Consider the following 20,000-nt stretch of genomic DNA (forward strand, 5'->3'; position numbering starts at 1 on the left):
AAACACATTATGAAAAAGAAGCACTCAATATACAATATGAAAAGAACACAATCAATCAATCAAGCTTTATTTATAGAGCACCTTTCATAAAAATCAAATGCAACCCAAAGTGCTTTACAGGGATTGAAAAACAAGAAAGAAGCAGAAGTCAAACAATAGCAAGACATATTAGGGAAAGATAATAATAATAAGAAGAAGAAGAAGAAGAAGAAGAAGAAGAAGAAGAAGAAGAATACAAATTAAAAATAAGAACAACATAAATTAAAAAAGAGACTAATGCACATCAAAAATAAAATATGTGTAATTAAAATAAGTTAAAGCTTTAAAATTAAGAATAAAAATAGTTAAAATGAATACATTTAAAAAGGTAAGGATAAGAGTTGAAAAATAAAACTAAGGCTAAAAATATCAATATAACTGGATGAATGGAGGGTGAAATGCAATAAAAAGGTACATGTGAGGAGTTTACAGAGAATATGCTGTTCTTAAAAGGAGGGTTTTGAGGCAGGATTTGAAGCTTGGAAGAGAGTCTGAGTTACGGATGGTTAGTGGTAAGGAGTTCCAGAGACTAGGGGCTGCATGGCTGAAACCTCCAGATCCCATGGTGGTTAAGCGAGCATGGGGTACAGTGAGGAGCATGGAGGAAGAGGATCTGAGAGTGCGGGTAGACATGTATGTTTGAAGGAGATCAGAGAGGTATGGAGGTGAAAGGTTATAGAGAGCTTTGAATGTGAGCAGAAGGATCTTAAAGTCTATGTGGTATTTGACAATGGAGTTGTTGTAGGACGGGGGTGATGTATTTGATGGAAGTGGTTCTGGTTGTGATCCGGGCAGCTGAATTCTGGACCAGTTGAAGATTATGGAGAAGTTTGTGGAGAAGACCGAAGAGGAGACAGTTGCAATGGAAGGACGAGAATAGCGGTGTTGTTAGGTGTGAGGGACAGGCGGAGGCGGTTGATATTGCACAGGTGAAAATAAGCAGACTGGGTGACCTTATTGATGTAGGCTTCATAGGAGAGTGTACTGTCCAGGATGACACCCAGGCTCTTAACTTTGTGGGAGAGAGGGACTGTGGAGTTGTTGATGGTTAAAGTGAAGCTGTTAGTTTTGATAATGTAATTAAGAACAGTAAAAGCACGGTCTGAAATTTAATATAAATGTTAAACCTGCTCTAAGGAGATTTTAACTTGTAATGAAAAGAGAGAAAAAAGATTCATGACTTTCATTTTTGTTGTAATGATAATTTTTTTCTAATGATTTCATGTAGTAAACATAAATACCAAAATGTTTAATATAAAAAAACATACTGTGGAAACATTCAGCTGAGAGCATGCTGGGGTCTGAAGGAGAGATGGGTTGCATTTTTGTCAGTGAATTCAACTCAGACATGTTAAGACTGAGAGGAAATGGTGAAATGACTCTCTGCACATAAATACATTTTCAGGAGAGACTTCCTTTACACATGTGTGTGTGTGTGTGTGTGTGTGTGTATGAGACCTATAAAAGAAACCAGACTATCAGCACATAGTTTGACTCTATATGTAGTTTTCTGTATTTCCTGTAAACACGGTCTCAGGTGACGTAAAATACAAAAGGCAAACACAGGAGGGTATTTGTTTTTCTCCAGTAAAGTTTCACAACTAGTGGTGCGATGTAAAGTTAAAAAGAAGGAGGAGAAAACAACAGCAGATGTTCATGACAGGAGAAGCAAAGATAGGATTACCACTTTGTCAACACTGACTAACAAAACGTTCCAATATCAAAGTTCCTCTAAAGCTTCTTTAAGTGTTTTATGGAAAATATGATTATCAAGTTTGTTTAATTACAGTAAATGAATTCTTCTACCCATGAGGTCAGTTATGTTTAATTGATCATGTGTATTAACTGAGAACTCTCTACACCCGCCCAGATGACACAGATGATGAAACAGGCCAGGTGCTGCGTGGCATGGACTCGCTGCCCTCCGTCCTCAGACGTTACGTCCATGAAGATAACCGCTGGTTCCAGCAGGAGCTCAGTGAATGGGAAGAGCAGTTCTGTCAGACTGCAGCCCCACAGGGAGAGTCCACATCCTGTGCAGAGCCCCCAAACCCAAATCCAGACGATGTACAGCAAACACCAGTTGAGCCGGCGCCCCAGTCAGGACCGACAGCTGAGGAGCCGGACCAGGAAGCTCCTTCAGAACCCCAATCAGACCCAGAAACGGAGAAGAGGCCAGAGTCCGAGTCCACAGAGAAACCTGAAGGTCTGATGTGATTTTACAACCAAGAGCTTATTAATAAACAAAGAACTGTGTGATCATTAATCCGAAACCAATGCATCCTGTCTGCATTAAAACCATGTAGTAAAGACTGGAACCTTTTTAAGGATCACAAACTTAACAAACTCAGGATTGGCAAACATGCCAGAGCTTTTACATTCACTGGTTATTACATATATAAACAAATACTACTGTTGGGAAATAGTCAAAAGATAGACGAACAGCAGAAAGCTGTTTGGTCATAAAAAAGGTTTTTAGCATTTTGTGTTTTTTTTATCACATTTATAGAATTGTAAGAGATAATGTAGCACAATAATATTAATTAATTTGAGTTTATTTGATTAGGATAATGCACATTAATCAACATTTCAGCAGTATGCTTCAATGTAAATATGCCGGAATTAGCACAATAGCTACATTTCATCCATAGTCCTAAAGCAGATACTTACATTAAACATAAAACAACATGATTTAAAATTACAGGATGTCACAAGACAGTTAACAGGAGACTACATGGACTGACTTACAAACAGATTTTACATACACAATGTTTGTGACTTTATAAAAACAGGATGGAAGGTGAGGTCAAAGCCCCGGGAACGGGCATCAGATGAGGAAACAGATTATTCATGTGTTCATGACTGGTATTTATTTAAAGGTACAGTAGTTCTCAAGCTCTCTAATGTGATCTGGTAGTTTGTTCCAGGAATGTGTGCCTCTGACAGACCATCAGACTGGATGTGGTTTTACGTCTCAGTACATCACAGTCTCCTCTAGTATTTATAATATTGTGTGTTGGTTTTTTTTTGTTTAAATTGAATCAATGATGGAGGGGCAAGCCCATTTCAAACTTTAAAAGCAAGACAGGTGTCAGTATAGGTTTGAAAATATTCAATGTTAGCACCAAACCTTTATAGCTTAAGTGTCCGGACGTGTGTAGGCCGAGCAAGGTTTGTGGTTTCATTCCAAACAACAATAACTCACTTTGTGCTGCCTCGTTTGCACCACTCATTCCACTCTACACCACACTTTCAGCAATTGTCACACAGACCCGAAAAGCAAACTTCAAAATGTCACAGTTGTTGTTGTTGGTCATCGCTCTGCATCAAAATCAAGGCACCTTATGTCTCTCTCTGTTTAAGCGGGGACACCAAACAGACTTCTGATAAGTCAGAAAGACAGAGTAACAGGATGACATTCTTTATAATACAGGAGAACTGGAACTGTTTACATGTTCTTTTACTTGTGTTGCCTTTAATTCTTCTTGAGGTAGTTAAGTAAGATATTGTATGGTTAGTGGGTTGTTATGGGAAATAGAATCCCGACAGGATGGGACAAGACCCCGGTGGGAAGCGGAGGTGTCTTGTCCACACTTGTCCATCCATACATTATCCCACTTACTACCCAGCTACTAGCTTAAGATAGCAACACATTTTCAAAAAACATTGATTAAAGATGATTTTATTGAATTAAAATGATTTATGTTTACAGTTTTTGAACCCTGCTGCTTTCATCACCACCGCTCATGGTTTAACTTTCTTTGTAGAGATCACTAACCTAAAGTTTCTCTCACCTGCTCCACTCCTTCATCATATTGATGGACAGGATCCAATATGAAAACATCTGTAGCCTGCTGATATAGCATGCTAACAGAAACTAGCGTTTAGCCACATTGTTTTGATGCTAACGGAAGCTAACAGTTTCCCCTCACCTTACGGTCTATGGTGTCAACAAGCAGAAGCTAAATGTGTCTGAACTCTTTTCTGTGGATTGATTTGACATGACTTGTGATCAGTTTGTCTCTGGTGTTACTCATGTTAGTGAAAGTTAATAACCATCGTCAAGGAGTTTTTGACCAATCAGAATCAAGCATCTTACACAGCTGAATGATCAATAAGAGAGCCGGGTAAAAACATGAGGGAGCAGTTACATATCATATCATGCTATTTACATGTAAACACTCTAATGACAGTCATTAATGTTCCCTCACAGCCCTCTGCTCTCTTTGTTTGACCTCAGCAGAGTCAGAGTTAACACCACCACCACCTCAGACCCCTGGCTGCCAGTCAGACGACACCAGCAGCACAACAGTCACTGATACCGTCCTGGGAACCAGTGAGAGCTCCACCAGCACCGCAGAGAGAGAGCGTCAGAGTCAGGTGGGCAAGTCCCTGATACCCTATACCCCCCCTTTAAACCCCCCACCTGTGGAATATGGGTCAGAAAATCTAGCCCACAAATAAAGTGTCTACATCTGGGTCAAGGATCTGATGTCGCCACTTTGCATGGCGTTAGAGATCCAGGTCTGATGTCAGGCGGTGCATACAGATAGAGGAAAGGTCAGAAGTAATTTCTGTTATCAAGTGGTTTGTTTGACAGTCAGCTTGTCCAGGCTCATGGTGTTCTGTCACTTAATGGTTTACTTCCTGTTTGTTAAGGTCAACACATTAGAAACATTCTCACAACGCCACAAACTACAGCCTGAGAAGTGATCACAGATGGACTACAAAAGATTAAAAGCTTCAAAAGAGAAGATTTATTTTGGGCTTTCCCTCACATGGCTTTAAATAAACTTGTTACTTAGTTAATGAAGGTGTATTTCCAGGCTGATGTAGCCTCTCTTCTGACCCTGCTGGCTGCGTATAAGGCCGACCTTTTAGAGGATACAAATAGACACTTTGAATTTAACACGCTGACTGGGTCGATTTGATTAAACTGAACTTTTTCACATATGTTTGCTTGACTCCACCGGGGATAATAACTTACACAGCTGTGTATATTAGTTGGTTTGTCTTAACCCTGTAAAGCCTGAACCATCAAATAATTGCCAGAAAATTCTAATTCTTTAGAAATGGAGTGTTTATTGGACTTTCTGACAAAAAGAAAAAAAGAAATGAAATTGCAATATTTATATGAGTTTTAATTTGTATCATATTTGATACATCAGGCATTTTGGTGCAAATTTTTTGCTCAAAGTTTCTTATTTTTTAAACAAACTAAAACATATAAAAAACACAATTTTTATTTTACAAAGGGAAATTGATTTATTATAATTTTCTTTGAATGCAGAGACAATGTTCATTGTTTTGTAAGGGGAAAAAAAGAGTGGGCATTGTATATTTTGAATTTATATCATTGTATTTTGCTCTGATTGTGTCCCAAATAAAAAGATGGAAAAATAAAAATGAAAATAAAAAGTTTAGCCTATTGAACTTTGAGTTTCCTTCAAATTTTTCCAAAGTAATTTCAAACATAGGATTTTTTTTCCATATTGCATGGCAACATCATACATATTCTGTATCTACTACACAACAAAATAAAGCTAAAGTAATATATATTTCTTCTCTGAATTGTTCAGTTTTTAGTGGAATTTAATGAGCAAAAGATAATTATTTACTAGGGAGCCATGGTAACATTCAACCAGTCATCAATCATCATGATACAGCAGATTACATATATAAGAATACAATATATTTTATAAATATCTCAATTTCTACTCTGAATATACCTCATTATGTCATTTAAATATATTCTTAAATAATAAAAAGACTGTATGTTGATTTATGGAATGCATAATGTTTGAAATTTAATAAATTAAGATTGACCGATCTGAAAACAAATGTCCTTATATACCTGCTGTATCAATTTTGATACACATATTTTCAACATGGTTTGACTATAAATTAAGTCATGAAATATTAATTAGTTTTACATCAATCCAGTAACTATTCCTCTTGAAGTTTTAGGAACAATTTGAAAGTTTTTTTCATCCAAACTTTTTCAAACTTTGTAAAAATATGCCTGAAAAACCTTGAGTGGGTCTCTGATCCACAGCTGACATTCTGTAAAAAATATATCACACTGATGATGTAGAGGTCTCAAAAACTGATGTATCAAATAAAAAAAAACACGCTTGGCGTTATAGGGTTTTTAAGGTAGGAGCAATTGTGCTTGTAGGCAAGGAAGGGGACAAAGTGGAGGTCTTCATGGGTCAAAAGTGACAGACCGGGATCTTAATGGACTCTGGACATTTGTGCCAACATCCTACTGGACATGTTTATGAGAGAAAACAAATATATTACCTCTCCCTTACTTAAAATATCCCTGAATGGACCGACTGTAAACAGAGAAGCCCGGCTCAGAACACCTCGAGTCAGGAATAGAACCAAAGAACTGTGTCAGTCTGCAGCGAACACTTTATTATGTCAGAAACGAAAGGCCATCCCACTGTGGATGATGTTAAATCAGGTTTCAGATTTATTTTATGTTCACTTATTCTGCTGGGAGGGATCCTAACTAAGGTTAATTATTGCACAAGATACACACAGTGCTTTTGTTTGTCTCTCATACAAGCACTGCTGACCCCAGACCTCTGGTAATAGATTAGGGACCACTTAATGACCACACTTGGACAGTACCAGTGCCACTTTGGGCCAGTTATCAGGTCATATGTTCTTATGGGGTGATTCTGAAGACCTCTTAAACAAACTCCTCAGAGCTCTAAACAGGATAAAGATAATTAACTGTACCGTGATTTCCATCTTGTTCATTTCTTTCCATCAGACTCCTGGCCCTGAGTCAGAGCTTATCAACCGGCCAGCAGCTGACACCCATGAGGAGAAGGAGGACTCACAGGGGTCAGATCCCAGCCCTCAAGCTGAGGGTGATTCAGGAACTTCTGGAGAAACCCCTGAACAGGAGGCAAAACAGGAGGGAGAGGAGCAGCAGCAGCAACTGGAGGAGGTCCCACCGACGAGACAGAGACAGACTGAGAACGAGGTGTCAGAGGTGGAGATCCCCAATGTGGGCAGGATCATGGTGAGGGCGGATGCTGACGGATACAATGAAGAGGTATGTATGTATGTATAACAGTGTGAAATCAATTGAGGATGTAGCCTCTCCTGCAAACTTTGCAAATGATTGTAAAAATGTATTTAAAACACTTTGAAACCTGAGGAAAGAGTCAAAGGAGGGCCTTATATTTGTCAGTCTTTTTAGATGCAACAACTCTTCAGACCTGACACCACTTAAAGGTGACATATCATGCTTTTTTCATCAATATATATTGGTCTAAGAGGTCCCCAAAACATGTCTTTAAAGTTTATGCTCAAAAAAACACTTTGAAATCAGATTTTGGTCTGCCTGAAAAACCCTCTTCTTCAGTCCTCCTCAGAACACTCTGTTTTCCCTCTGACCACGCCCCCTCAGGAAGTGGATGTGGTCTCGGCTCTCCAGCACGTTGATCTAATGTTTACATGTTGGCTGAATATACACGGCTGCTCACAGACCCGCGTTACTTCAACCCTCTGAATCTGATCCAGAATCTGATCCTGACGGAGAGGCGCCTGTAGCAGGACCTTTCTGAAGGATTGATCACAGATTCTGTGTTTCTTGTTGTTTTATTTATCAGTATGTAGACGTGTGTCTTGGTACACAGCTACGAACATGTAGCTATGTGGCTATGCTAACTAGCGCTAGCACGTATCCATGATAAATAAAAATCATCCACTAGATCTTCAAATCTGCAGACGTGGGGAGTAAAACCGACCTCTGCCAGAAAGGCAGCAGGACCTTTCTGAAGGATTGGTCACAGATTTAGTGTTTCTTGTTGTTTTATTTGACAGTATGTTGACGTGTGTCTTGGTACACAGCTACAGCTACAGCTATGAACATGTAGCTATGTGGCTATGCTAATTAGCTCTAGCACTTATCCATGACAAATAAAAATCATCCACTAGATCTTCAAATCTGCAGACGTGGGGAGTAAAACCGACCTCTGCCAGAAAGGCAGCAGGACCTTTTATGAAGGATTGGTCACAGATTCTGTGTTTCTTGTTGTTTTATTTGTCAGTATGTAGACGTGTGTCTTGGTACACAGCTACAGCTATGAACATGTAGCTATGTAGCTATGCTAACTAGCGCTAGCACTTATCCATGACAAATAAAAATCATCCACTAGATCTTCAAATCTGCAGACGTGGGGAGTAAAACCGACCTTTGTGTTTATTAAGACAGCCTACAACTAGCATGCCTCCCTCCTAAGCTCCTTGTTAGCACACATGTGTGCAGGTAATGAAAAACGGAGGAGGGATTCAGTATTATTTTATACAGTCTATGGTCTGAACAAGCTCCGAGCTCTGACTCCGTGACAGACCGGATATTGTTGTGACGTAACAAAAACACTGAAGTCTGAAACGGCTCGTTTTAGACACATTTACAGAAAGGTGGAGAAATCAGAACAGGGGCAGAATGGATTTTTTTCATTCTCGGGGGGTTTGTAGACATGCCAGGGAAACATATTTCAGGTAGAGAACCATTAAAAAGTCCATTTTGCATGATATGTCACCTTTAATTGATTGACCCAAACATGTATGGATAGAGGACATACTACCTAAACCTTGAAGACACACAGCACAGTCATGACCTAGGTTATTTCATGGTTACAAATTGAACTGTGTTTATTACTTTCTCTTATTTTATGATGATCTTTTCACCGATCACACAGATTTTTGTTCTAACCGCTCCTGTTTGCCTTCTTCACCCTTCTCTCATATTTTAGATGATGCTGACTCCAGCTATGCAGGGTGTCATCCTGGCCATAGCCAAGGCCAGACAGATTTTTGATAGTGAAGGACCTGAGGCTGGCCTCATCAAGGTATGCTAATCAAGAGCCATGAACATTTTCATCAAGTAGGATCAACACCACATTGCAGAAATGGATTTTTACATTTAAACTCTTTTCATGGTACTTTCCGAAGCAAGACATCACAAACATTCATCGAAATGTATCTTATTTTATTTTATTTTATTTATTTAACCAGGAAAACCACATTGAGACTAAGAATCTCTTTTACAAGTGTGTCCTGGCCGAGATCGGCAGCAACACCTTCCAACAAAGTTACAAACAACACAGAATTCTAAAAGATGACAACACATCATGGATTTCTGAACAAAAGTCATCAGTCAAATCATCTACAAACTGAAGCATCTTCCTCCAATGCCTTCAGTCTGCTTTTAAAATCATTTAAAGGGACAGGCTCACTCAAAACCAGGATCTCCTGCAGCAGGTTCCAGACTGCAGGAGCAGCATATCCAAAAAATGAAAGCAAAAACAAGTTCTGTGACTGGGTCACAGCGCGGAGACTGAAGCTTCCTGTATTTTTTAAATGAATGAAATCACATAAATATGAGGGGAGCAAGTTAAGAATCTCCTTATAAACAAGGACATGCTGTGATGTAGCCTACGGGTAGACAATGCAGACCAGCCAACACGAGCACACAGGGAGCAGTGATGGGTTAGAAATGTAAAACTTGTAATGAACCTCAGAGCTCTATGAAAAACGGTGTCCAGAGTGAAGGCATTGAGCTGATGCATGCATATATAAAACATCACCATAATCAATCAGAGGCATGAAAGTAACAGCAACAAGTTTGTCTTTGCAGCAAAAGAAAAACATGACTTGTATCTGAAATAGAAACCCAACCTCACCTTCAACGTCTTTACGAGCTGTTGAATGTGAAGCTTAAAAGACAGTGAATCATCAATTATGAATCCCAGGTATTTATAAGATGATACAGGCTCAATCACATCACCCTGAGATGTAGTAATGGAAGGCAGCTTTAATGGCTTTAACTTTGAATTTGTAAACATCATGAGTTTTGCTTTATCAGGATTCAGTAACAATTTTAACTCACAAAAGGTTTCCTGCACAGTGTGGAAAGCTTCCTGTAAGAGACAGAGAACCTGATGCTGTGTCAGAGCAGAGCAGTAAATAACTGTATCATCTGCATAGACATGAAAGTTTGTTTTAAAATGTTTAATGTATCATATGAAGGAACCTCTGGGCTGCAAGTTAATCCCTAAATCATACCCTTCATCATATTCTCTATTAACAATCAGTTATGTTAGCTTGGGGGATCAGAAGCCTGTCGAAGATCAGAATTTGTATAAACATTTGAAATTCAACAAGGTCAAAGTCAACAAAGAGAGGCAAAGATGTGTTTTCATCTCTTCTTTAACACTTAAAAAACAATAACGGCCACCTTTCAACAACACAGGACTCTCAGGAGAGACAGAACATGTTGCTGTCTGATAAAAGAAATCAGTTTGCTCTTCTCACACAAATTGAAACTGGTGTTGACACTTGAAACTCAAAGAAAAATACTTTTAAATACATCAAGAGAATTTCATCTTAGGTAACCCTTAATGAAAGAAACATGTTAGCTCATCTCGCCTGTTTATCACTAAACCTGCTCTGCTGTTCCCCCAGGCCTTCCATGAGGAGTATTCCCGTTTGTATGAGCTCTCCCAGGAGGAGATGACACCCCAGGAGGATGCTCGTTTGCAGCATTCGCTGGTCTACTTCTTTCAGAACAAGGCTCCTAAACGAGTCATTGAGAGGACACTGCTGGAACAGTTTACTGACCGCAACCTGAGCTTTGATGAGAGGTACACATGAACATTACACACAATGAGGACTCTGACTGCTTCTTTAAAAGTCATACAATGAATACTATTTCCCCACCCTGGTTTAAAGTTACAGTAATGAGAGAAAAAACTCTAATGTCTGTGAGAAACAATAAGTAAGGCTTCAATAGATTCACTGATGAATTGGGAATAAGGCTGGAAAATGGCTTCACTGATCAGAAGTGCACGCCTGACCCACATGGGGATAAAAACAGAAATGCATAAATAGTATGCCTATGCTGCCATCTAGTGTCCAAAGCAAAGAACTGCAGCACAGTGATTTAAGATGTTCCTTTCCTCTCATGCAGGGCTATCAGTATCATGAGGGAAGCCCGGTCCAAGCTGCGCCTCATCCAACCAGAGGACATGGATATGGATGAATACCTGGTACTGTCAAACAAACGGGTCGACCTTATTTAACTTCTTTTTCCTGATGGTTTAACGATTCCATTTTACAATCTATCTCAGCTGTGTTTTATATTACTTAAGCTTCACAAAATAATCAGTCATAACTAAAGAGATAAAAAATAACTCAGAGACAGATATTCACGTGAAATGTTTTCAGGTACATCATGTTTTATGGAAGTAAACTGAAAAATCAAAGACAAACAGAAGATGAAAATAAGATGCGGACATCTGTTTTGTGGCATTCTTGGTAAAACTTAATTTTGCCAAGGGTTTTACTCACACTGATTACATAGCTGATCTAGAAATGATACCTCATTGTGGGATACAATGGTACAGCAAGAGTCAATCCATCTTTACCTTTAAATGTTACAATGTTACAATGTCATTTAGCAGACGCTTTTATCCAAAGCGACGCACATATGAGAACAAGAACAACACAAGCAAAGATCTAGACAAGAGGAAACAAGATCAATACGGGTAACAAAGTGCTTCAAGTACATTTGGGTGCAGGTACTGCCAAGCAGTGTAAAGGCAATGCACAAAAATAAATAAGGATTTTCTTTTTTTTTTTTTGTAAAATAAGGAACATCTACAATGAAGCAACCAAACAATTCAAAACTATATATTAAAGAGTATATTTGTATTCTTATTCTTTTTTCAGTAACATTTGTTAAAACCACAACTTTGTAGAAAACTGATGAGCCTTTTTTAAAATCTACTCCCATCCTCCACAGGAAGCAATTCACTCCAGGTTTAGAGCAACAGACGTGAGCAGGTTGTTGTAAAGTGTTGAGAGAATAATCGTTTGAGTATTTTCTATGAAATATGTTGACGCTAAATATGCAGAATCTCTCACCTTGTTTTAACTTTTTTTTACATTTATATTCGATTAGGTTTATTTTGGTCTGCATCAACAACCAACACTTCCCTCGACAACATAGGAGCCATTTAAAAATCACAAATACAAACAAAAACAAAACAATCACTGAGGGATTCAGCAGCCAAGAAAATATATATAAACATGTACATACACACACATATCATTATGTACATGCATGCATACACAAGTACATTCATGCATTCATATAAACATGCATACACATCCACATATATTATAGTTAATCACACGCTGACCAAAAAAGGTGTAGACTGAAGCCAAGGCTTATCCTGCCTATCCTTTTACATAATTTATACCATCTAATTGTGTTATTTTATAACAAAGCAATCTTTAAACGTTTCATTCAGAAACAAACTCATTAACAAAAAACGAAATCTCAAAACATTTCAATCTCAACAAGCAGCAATTCAGAAATCTGAGTGAAATCTAATTTAAATTTAAACAGTTTATACTTCATCCATATATTTATTTATCTGTTTGTTTTTAGGCATTTTTTAAATACTCAAAGGGAGTTACACATTTTAATTCCTCATCAGAACTGTTCCTAAATTTTACCGCTCTGACAGATACACACCTCTGTTTTATATTTGTCCTTGTCTTTGATTTTAAGACTTCAAATGAAAAGGGAACTGGAGAGATAATCTGTCCCCTGAACACACCTGAAATTACAAACAGGAAAGACAACATGAGAGAAAGTTAGCCTGTTGTCTGTCACTAAAGATGATCTGTGCTCTGACTGTGAAGTGACAGAGACATTCAGAGAAGCCGCATCTCTTTGTTGAGATCAGACGATAAGATCTCCACTGATTGGTGTTTTTCCTGTGTTCTCTCTCACAGCAGTGGCACGATGACTACAAGCTGTTCAGAACTGTGTTTGTCTACCTGCTGACCGGACTGGAGCACTACCAGCACGGGAAGTAAGTGCCAACCATTTAACAACACACTCTGATCACCATGACAATCAATCAATCTTTATTTATATAGCACCAAATCACAACAAGCATGATCTCAAGACTCTTTCCAAACAGAGCAGGTCTAGACTGTACTCTATGTTCTATTATTAACAAAGACCCAACATCAAGACAGGATCAGATCCAGTCCTATCTTACAGACAGGACTCTGATCTCATCTTAATCCACCATGAGCAGAGCACTTTGCAGCATTTAGCAAGTTACAGTGGCAAGGACAAACTTCCTTTAACAGGCAGAAACCTCCAGCAGGACCAGACTCATGTTAGACACACATCTGAGACCATGTTGGAGAGAGGGATGGAGGGAGATGAAGAGAGAGAGAGATGATACTAACATCCATTGTCCACTTAATAGTAGAGTTAAAGTGTGACCGAACATTTCTATGGACGTACATCAGTCTGCATGTCAGTGTGTGTCTATTAAAACTCTCAAACATCTAATTTATTAAAATAGAATATAAAAATATATTCAGATCACTTAAAAGCAGGACACTGACGAGCCTGACTCATGTGTGTTTGTGCTTCAGGGTGAGAGACGCACTGACCTACCTGGCTCATGCGTACCAGACCAACGCCAACCTGCTGAAGAACGGAGAGACGCGCGGCATGGACAAGTCTTTCATTGCACTTTACAGGAGGAAGTGCCTCATGGTGAGTGACTGTGTGCTGGAGAGACAAATCAATGAGCTCAGTCTGTCTCATGTAAGGTTAGAGTGATTATCACGTGTTTTCGTTGTGTTTATGCTTTCTTATTTTATGGATTTTGGTCAATAGTTTTGAAACATTTTGCTCTTGACCAACGTACTGGACTAATAAAAGAATGAACAGGAAGCAAAACATGTGAAGTACTTGGCTTAGACTTCTAATACACCGTATCTCATAATACAGCCAGTGTGGACAAAGCTCCTTTTTGTTGGATTTGAAAAAATGAATATGAAATTTTGGCTCAAAGCTCCTTGGAATCAGAAGTCAAGAAAAACAATCCCACAGAAAATGTGATTAAGAAGCTTTTCTGGAGTTTGGATCATATCACATGAAGCCAGTCGGAAACTTGAGGTCCTTTCAGTTGAGCAAAATAAGCGATGGAGCATTTGTGATTTAAAATGAATGAGTCTCCCAACTGGGCCCACTTGATGTGATTAAAAGATCCTGAACAGCTGCTTGAAACGCAGTCTGATCATTTTAATGAAAGCGTTTTTAATCATGTTGTAGCAGCATCAACGCACAATCTGATTCTAACTCTGACGTCATTGCAATATCTTTACGTGTTTCTCCACTGACTGATCATTGGTTTGACACTGATCAAACACAACAAAGTCAATCCTCCATCCTTCACACAGGCACTGAACGAAAGCGCTTCACGGATGTTCTGCAGTGGTGAAGAGACCAGTGTGGAGGAGGGCATCTCCATCATGGACGAGGCCGTCATCCCCTGCCTTCACCTGATGAGCCGGGACTCGTCTTTGTCCCAGGAGGACTGCGATGCCATGGAGAGCATCCGCAACCACTGGTGCTGCTGCCTGAGCCAGGACATGGATGGTGAGACCGGATCAATCAATCAATCAATCCTTATTTATTTATTCTCTTTCCAAACAGAGCAGGTCTAGACTGTATTCTAAGTTCTATTATTAACAAAGACCCAACATCAAGACAGGATCAGATCCAGTCCCATCTTACAGACAGGACTCAGTCTGATCTCATCTTAATCCACCATGAGCAGAGCACTTTGCAGCATTTAGCAAGTTACAGTGGCAAGGACAAACTTCTTTTAACAGGCAGAAACCTCCAGCAGGACCAGACTCATGTTAGACATACATATGCTGAGACCTTGTTGAAGAGAGGGATAGAGGGAGATGAAGAGAGAGAGAAAGGGAGATGATAGTAGTGAGACGGATAGTAGTAGTTGTAGCAGCTGGAGTCTGGCAGTCCACAGCAGCAGAGATCCAGAGGAACCTACGAGACAAGGGAGCTCAGGGACTCCAGGAAGGTCTATGGTTAGTAACTTTAATGGGACAGGAAGAGTTAAAGTGAGAGACAGGCAGAGAGAGGAGAGAGAGGGAAAGACAGGATCCCAGTGTGTCAGTCTAAGCCTATAGCAGCATAACTAAGAGCTGGTCAGAGCCTGATCCAGCTCTAACTATAAGCTTCATCAAAAAGGAAAGTTTAAAGCCTACTCTTAAAAGTAGAGAGGGTGTCTGCCTCCCGGACCCTGACTGGTAGATGATTCCAAAGGAGAGGGGTCTGATAACTGAAGGCTCTACCTCCCATACTACTTTTAGAGACTTTAGGTACGACCAGCAGGCCTGCATGTTGGGAGCGTAGAGTTCTACAGGGGTAATAGGGCTGTATGAACTCTTTAAGATATGAAGGTGTCCGATCATTAAGAGCTTTGTAGGTCAGAAGAAGGATTTTAAATTCTAGTCTAGATTTTATAGGGAGTCAGTGTAGAGAAGCTAACACTGGAGCGACCCGATTGATTCACTCACAGCTCACTACAATGTACTCAGTCATCTAATTGTTCTGCAAAGTTAACTAACCAGTTTTGGAATCATTCACAGGTATTCATTTCCCTTATAGCATGACCTCATAATAAAAGAATAAGACAGCATATAAAACAAGGAGCCTGATGATACAGATAAAGTTGTGTGCTGCATAATTTATAGAGATGGATGATACCAATAGTCCCTATGTTTTTCAAAATGTGTTGGATCACAGTATTTAAGGCAGTGAACAAGATACTAACTCTGTTTTTTAAATGCTGTGATAAAATGTTGAAATAAGTGTAATAAGCAGTAAAAGTAGTGCAAAATGAAACATGCTCAAATAATCCCTAAAAAAACACAAACAAACAAAAAAAGTAACATGTTCTTAAAAATGTCACTGATACTAAAGATGAAATCAGACCAATACAACAACTTCATCCACACTACCTTTAACTTTACCCCACACTGTAAACCTGAACAAGTTGAAATGACTCTAAATGTTTGTGGTAACTGATTACATAAGAGTTTTTAAGTAGTGGAAATACAATTATTGAGAATGACTGAAATTATAAAATATGACTTCAGTTTTCTGAATTGTTTTCTTTCTTTTTTTAAATTCAAGTTTCCCCAACTCAAATTTATTAGTTAAATTTTTAATATGTTTAATTCATACATACTAGATGAAACTGAGTTCATTTCATGGTTTGGTTAGTTTAGTTCTTGTGTTTCATGCCTTGGTTCTTCCCTGTGTTTATTCTGTCTCAGTTATCCTTTGTCTCTCTTGAGTGTTTAGTGATCAATGTCTCTTGTTGTGTTTTCTGAGTCTAGTCTTGTGTTTCCTGTTTTATTTTGTAGTTCTGAATCCTTGTGTCTCCAGTTTTATTTTGTAGTTCTGAATCCTTGTGTCTCCTGTTTTATTTTGTAGTTCTGAATCCTTGTGTTTCCTGTTTTATTTTGTAGTTCTGAATCCTTGTGTCTCCAGTTTTATTTTGTAGTTCTGAATCCTTGTGTTTCCTGTTTTATTTTGTAGTTCTGAATCCGTGTGTCTCCTGTTTTATTTTGTAGTTCTGAATCCTTGTGTCTCCAGTTTTATTTTGTAGTTCTGAATCCTTGTGTTTCCTGTTTTATTTTGTAGTTCTGAATCCTTGTGTTTCCTGTTTTATTTTGTAGTTCTGAATCCGTGTGTCTCCTGTTTTATTTTGTAGTTCTGAATCCTTGTGTCTCCAGTTTTATTTTGTAGTTCTGAATCCTTGTGTCTCCAGTTTTATTTTGTAGTTTTAAATCCTTGTGTCTCCAGTTTTATTTTGTAGTTCTGAATCCTTGTGTCTCCAGTTTTATTTTGTAGTTCTGAATCCTTGTGTTTCTTGTTTTATTTTGTAGTTCTGAATCCTTGTGTCTCCTGTTTTATTTTGTAGTTCTGAATCCTTGTGATTCCTGTTTTATTTTGTAGTTCTAAATCCTTGTGTTTCGTGTTTTATTTTGTAGTTCTGAATCCTTGTGTTTCCTGTTTTATTTTGTAGTTCTGAATCCTTGTGTTTCCTGTTTTATTGTGTAGTTCTGAATCCTTGTGTCTCCAGTTTTATTTTGTAGTTCTGAATCCTTGTGTCTCCAGTTTTATTTTGTAGTTCTGAATCCTTGTGTTTCTTGTTTTATTTTGTAGTTCTAAATCCTTGTGTCTCCTGTTTTATTTTGTAGTTCTGAATCCTTGTGATTCCTGTTTTATTTTGTAGTTCTAAATCCTTGTGTTTCGTGTTTTATTTTGTAGTTCTGAATCCTTGTGTTTCCTGTTTTATTTTGTAGTTCTGAATCCTTGTGTTTCCTGTTTTATTGTGTAGTTCTGAATCCTTGTGTCTCCTGTTTTATTTTGTAGTTCTGAATCCTTGTGTTTCCTGTTTTATTTTGTAGTTCTGAATCCTTGTGTCTCCTGTTTTATTTTGTAGTTCTGAATCCTTGTGTTTCCTGTTTTATTTTGTAGTTCTGAATCCTTGTGTTTCCTGTTTTATTTTGTAGTTCTGAATCCTTGTGTTTCCTGTTTTATTTTGTAGTTCTGAATCCTTGTGTTTCCTGTTTTATTTTGTAGTTCTGAATCCTTGTGTTTCCTGTTTTATTTTGTAGTTCTGAATCCTTGTGTTTCCTGTTTTATTTTGTAGTTCTGAATCCTTGTCTCCTGTTTTATTTTGTAGTTCTGAATCCTTGTGCTTCCTGTTTTATTTTGTAGTTCTGAATCCTTGTGTTTCAGTTTAGTTTTACGTCATGTCCTTGTGTGTTTCCCTCCTCTTGTGATTCCCCTCATTAGTCTCACCTGTGTCCTGTGTCCTCACCTGTGTTGATGACTCTGTGTATTTAGTCCCTCATTAGTCTCACCTGTGTTCTCACCTGTGTTGATGACTGTGTATTTAGTCCCTCTGGTTCCCCTGTCCCTTGTTGGATCATTGTTGGTCTTCCTTGTACCGGTACAGCGGTTTGGCTTTGTCTTTCCTCTTTACTTGTGAAGCACAACCATTTCAGTTTTCAAGTGTGTGAAGACTTACGTGGTGACATTGATGACGTCATACGCAGCGTCCCTCTGTACACTGAAAGTTGTTATTTGGACATGGATATGAACTCAATCAAATTGATCCACATATCATTAAAACGAAATGAATCGTTCAGTTAACTCAATTATTCATTGTTGGTTCAACTTAATAGCTGGTTTTGAGTGCTGTACCATTAATGGATATGAGTTAGAAGTACTGTTCGGGTTGCATTGCAGTCAGATCCTACACTGATGCTCACAAACAAACTCCAACAAATCCTAAACTTCCTCTACTCTTACTTTGTTTCAGCCTCCCTGCAGGTGAAGCTGGGCGAGTTTCTACCCAGGGTTCTGGACGGTTCAGCAGAGACTGTTGTTCTCAAAGACCCTCCAAACGTCCCCGTCAGCCAGGCCCACGACCTGTGCAGTCGCATGGCTGCTGTAATGGAATCCATTCACAACACACCAGTAGTCATTGTAAAGTAAATCCCCTGAATGAAGCCTGTGACAACCTCCTTGACCTGTGTGTTTTAACCTGCAAGCAACTGCAACAGCTGATGGATCCCAATGTGGGCAAGAGACCCATGTAGATCTTCATTTGACAAATGTTTTATTTCCTTATACATGCTGGGTTAGCATTGCACATTATTATCATTTTGATGTTTTAACACAGAAAGCTGCAAGAGCTCTTTAGGGGTATGCACATTACAAAGTATTACCAAATCAAGAAACCTGATCCCTCAGAGTCCTGCTGTTGCATACAAAAGGTACTATTTAATAAGAATCTCCAGAAGCAGCTTCATGTGGCTGACGATGGTATCTCCAAACTATTATTTATATTACTTTCCTGCAGAACTGGCAGCTTTAACACATCTATTTTACCAGATTAGCACGTGTCTAGACCTTCTGTCTTTGAATACCCATGAGCATTACACTCACCATAATGTTATGTGCACCGAATTTGACTTGGTTCCTCAAAACTGAACTGGGAGCTATAGAATTTTAACCAGCTTTTCATCTGTGTTTCACCCACAAGCCAAACATTCATTCATGAGGCAAAGCTGAAGGACATCAAAGGAATTAAAACGTTGGCACTTTGTTAAGTTCAGTCCTGTGTGTGTTTATTGGTCTGCATTGTTATCTTAGAAACCTATCATGAGCTGCACTGTCGCTCAAACCTGCAGGAAGTGACTGGATTGATAGGATCTGTTGTCGTGTTGCAATGCAGTGTGAACGCACTGAGAGGCGTTTATTTAGGGCAAAAAAAAAAGATTTGTACTGCACAATAACACACTGTTTATGAGCTTTTTAAAAATGTGTTTTATATTTCTTTTTATTTTCCTAGACTGATTCCAGGATGTTTTGCATATACGTAGATGTAGCTAGAAAACTGAGATAATATTCATAAAGTGATTACTAAAAGGGCAATCTGTGCAATTTAAAAAGACAGCTGCAGCACCAGTAGAAGCACAGCTCACAGTTAATCTGTGCACTGATGTGATGCACTGTATTAGTTAGTTGAAGTCTTCTCTGCAGCACCTCTTGTACAGCACCTTTCCCAACAGATGTGCCTTTACTCTCCTCTTTATAAACCATGCAAATGCTTTTGAAGGAGATACAGTAGGTGGAGTTCTTTCCTCTGCTGTGCAAGATGCAACAGGGCATCCTGATTCCAGTTCTCTGAGTCAGGGTTCTCATGTCAGCAACATGGAGCCGCTCTGGTAGAGAACTGTGGCTGCTGATTTCACCCTGCTATTTCATCTGTAGACTTTGATGATACTAAATAAATATTTTAAATATTTTAAATATTCTGTCTTTTTTATTGACGGACACTACACTACACTCCAGTCCATGCAGCACAGGTTGTAGGATCAGCTCCGGGTCCTGACCGCATGTCCTGTCTCTCTCAGGCTGCCCTGTCTAGTAAAGGCAAAAGATGCTTAAAAACACAATCAGTTAACTGGTGCGCTGAAAGATATGATCCTGTCTACGTACAAAT

At 38.7% G+C, this 20,000-nt stretch overlaps 1 protein-coding gene across 5 annotated transcripts in view; it reads left to right on the plus strand.

Annotated features, from left to right (window-relative positions):
• The window catches only part of usp28 (ubiquitin specific peptidase 28), a 40,738-nt gene extending 21,638 nt beyond the window's left edge, over positions 1–19,100 (plus strand). For 4 of the 5 annotated variants that reach the window (XM_034682901.1, XM_034682898.1, XM_034682899.1 and 1 more), the window contains exons 17-26: positions 1,910–2,245; positions 4,280–4,419; positions 6,824–7,111; positions 8,820–8,915; positions 10,531–10,709; positions 11,036–11,114; positions 12,871–12,950; positions 13,531–13,654; positions 14,344–14,542; positions 18,312–19,100. In XM_034682901.1, coding sequence (XP_034538792.1) covers positions 1,910–2,245; positions 4,280–4,419; positions 6,824–7,111; positions 8,820–8,915; positions 10,531–10,709; positions 11,036–11,114; positions 12,871–12,950; positions 13,531–13,654; positions 14,344–14,542; positions 18,312–18,487 — 1,697 coding nt within the window. In that variant the 3' untranslated portion in view covers positions 18,488–19,100. The remainder of the gene's footprint in view (positions 1–1,909; positions 2,246–4,279; positions 4,420–6,823; positions 7,112–8,819; positions 8,916–10,530; positions 10,710–11,035; positions 11,115–12,870; positions 12,951–13,530; positions 13,655–14,343; positions 14,543–18,311) is intronic. The other variant, XM_034682900.1, reaches the window with a different exon arrangement.
• The last annotated feature ends 900 nt before the right edge of the window (positions 19,101–20,000 follow it).

Source organism: Notolabrus celidotus, chromosome 5 (genome assembly GCF_009762535.1).
Source record: "Notolabrus celidotus isolate fNotCel1 chromosome 5, fNotCel1.pri, whole genome shotgun sequence".
NCBI lineage: Eukaryota > Metazoa > Chordata > Actinopteri > Labriformes > Labridae > Notolabrus > Notolabrus celidotus.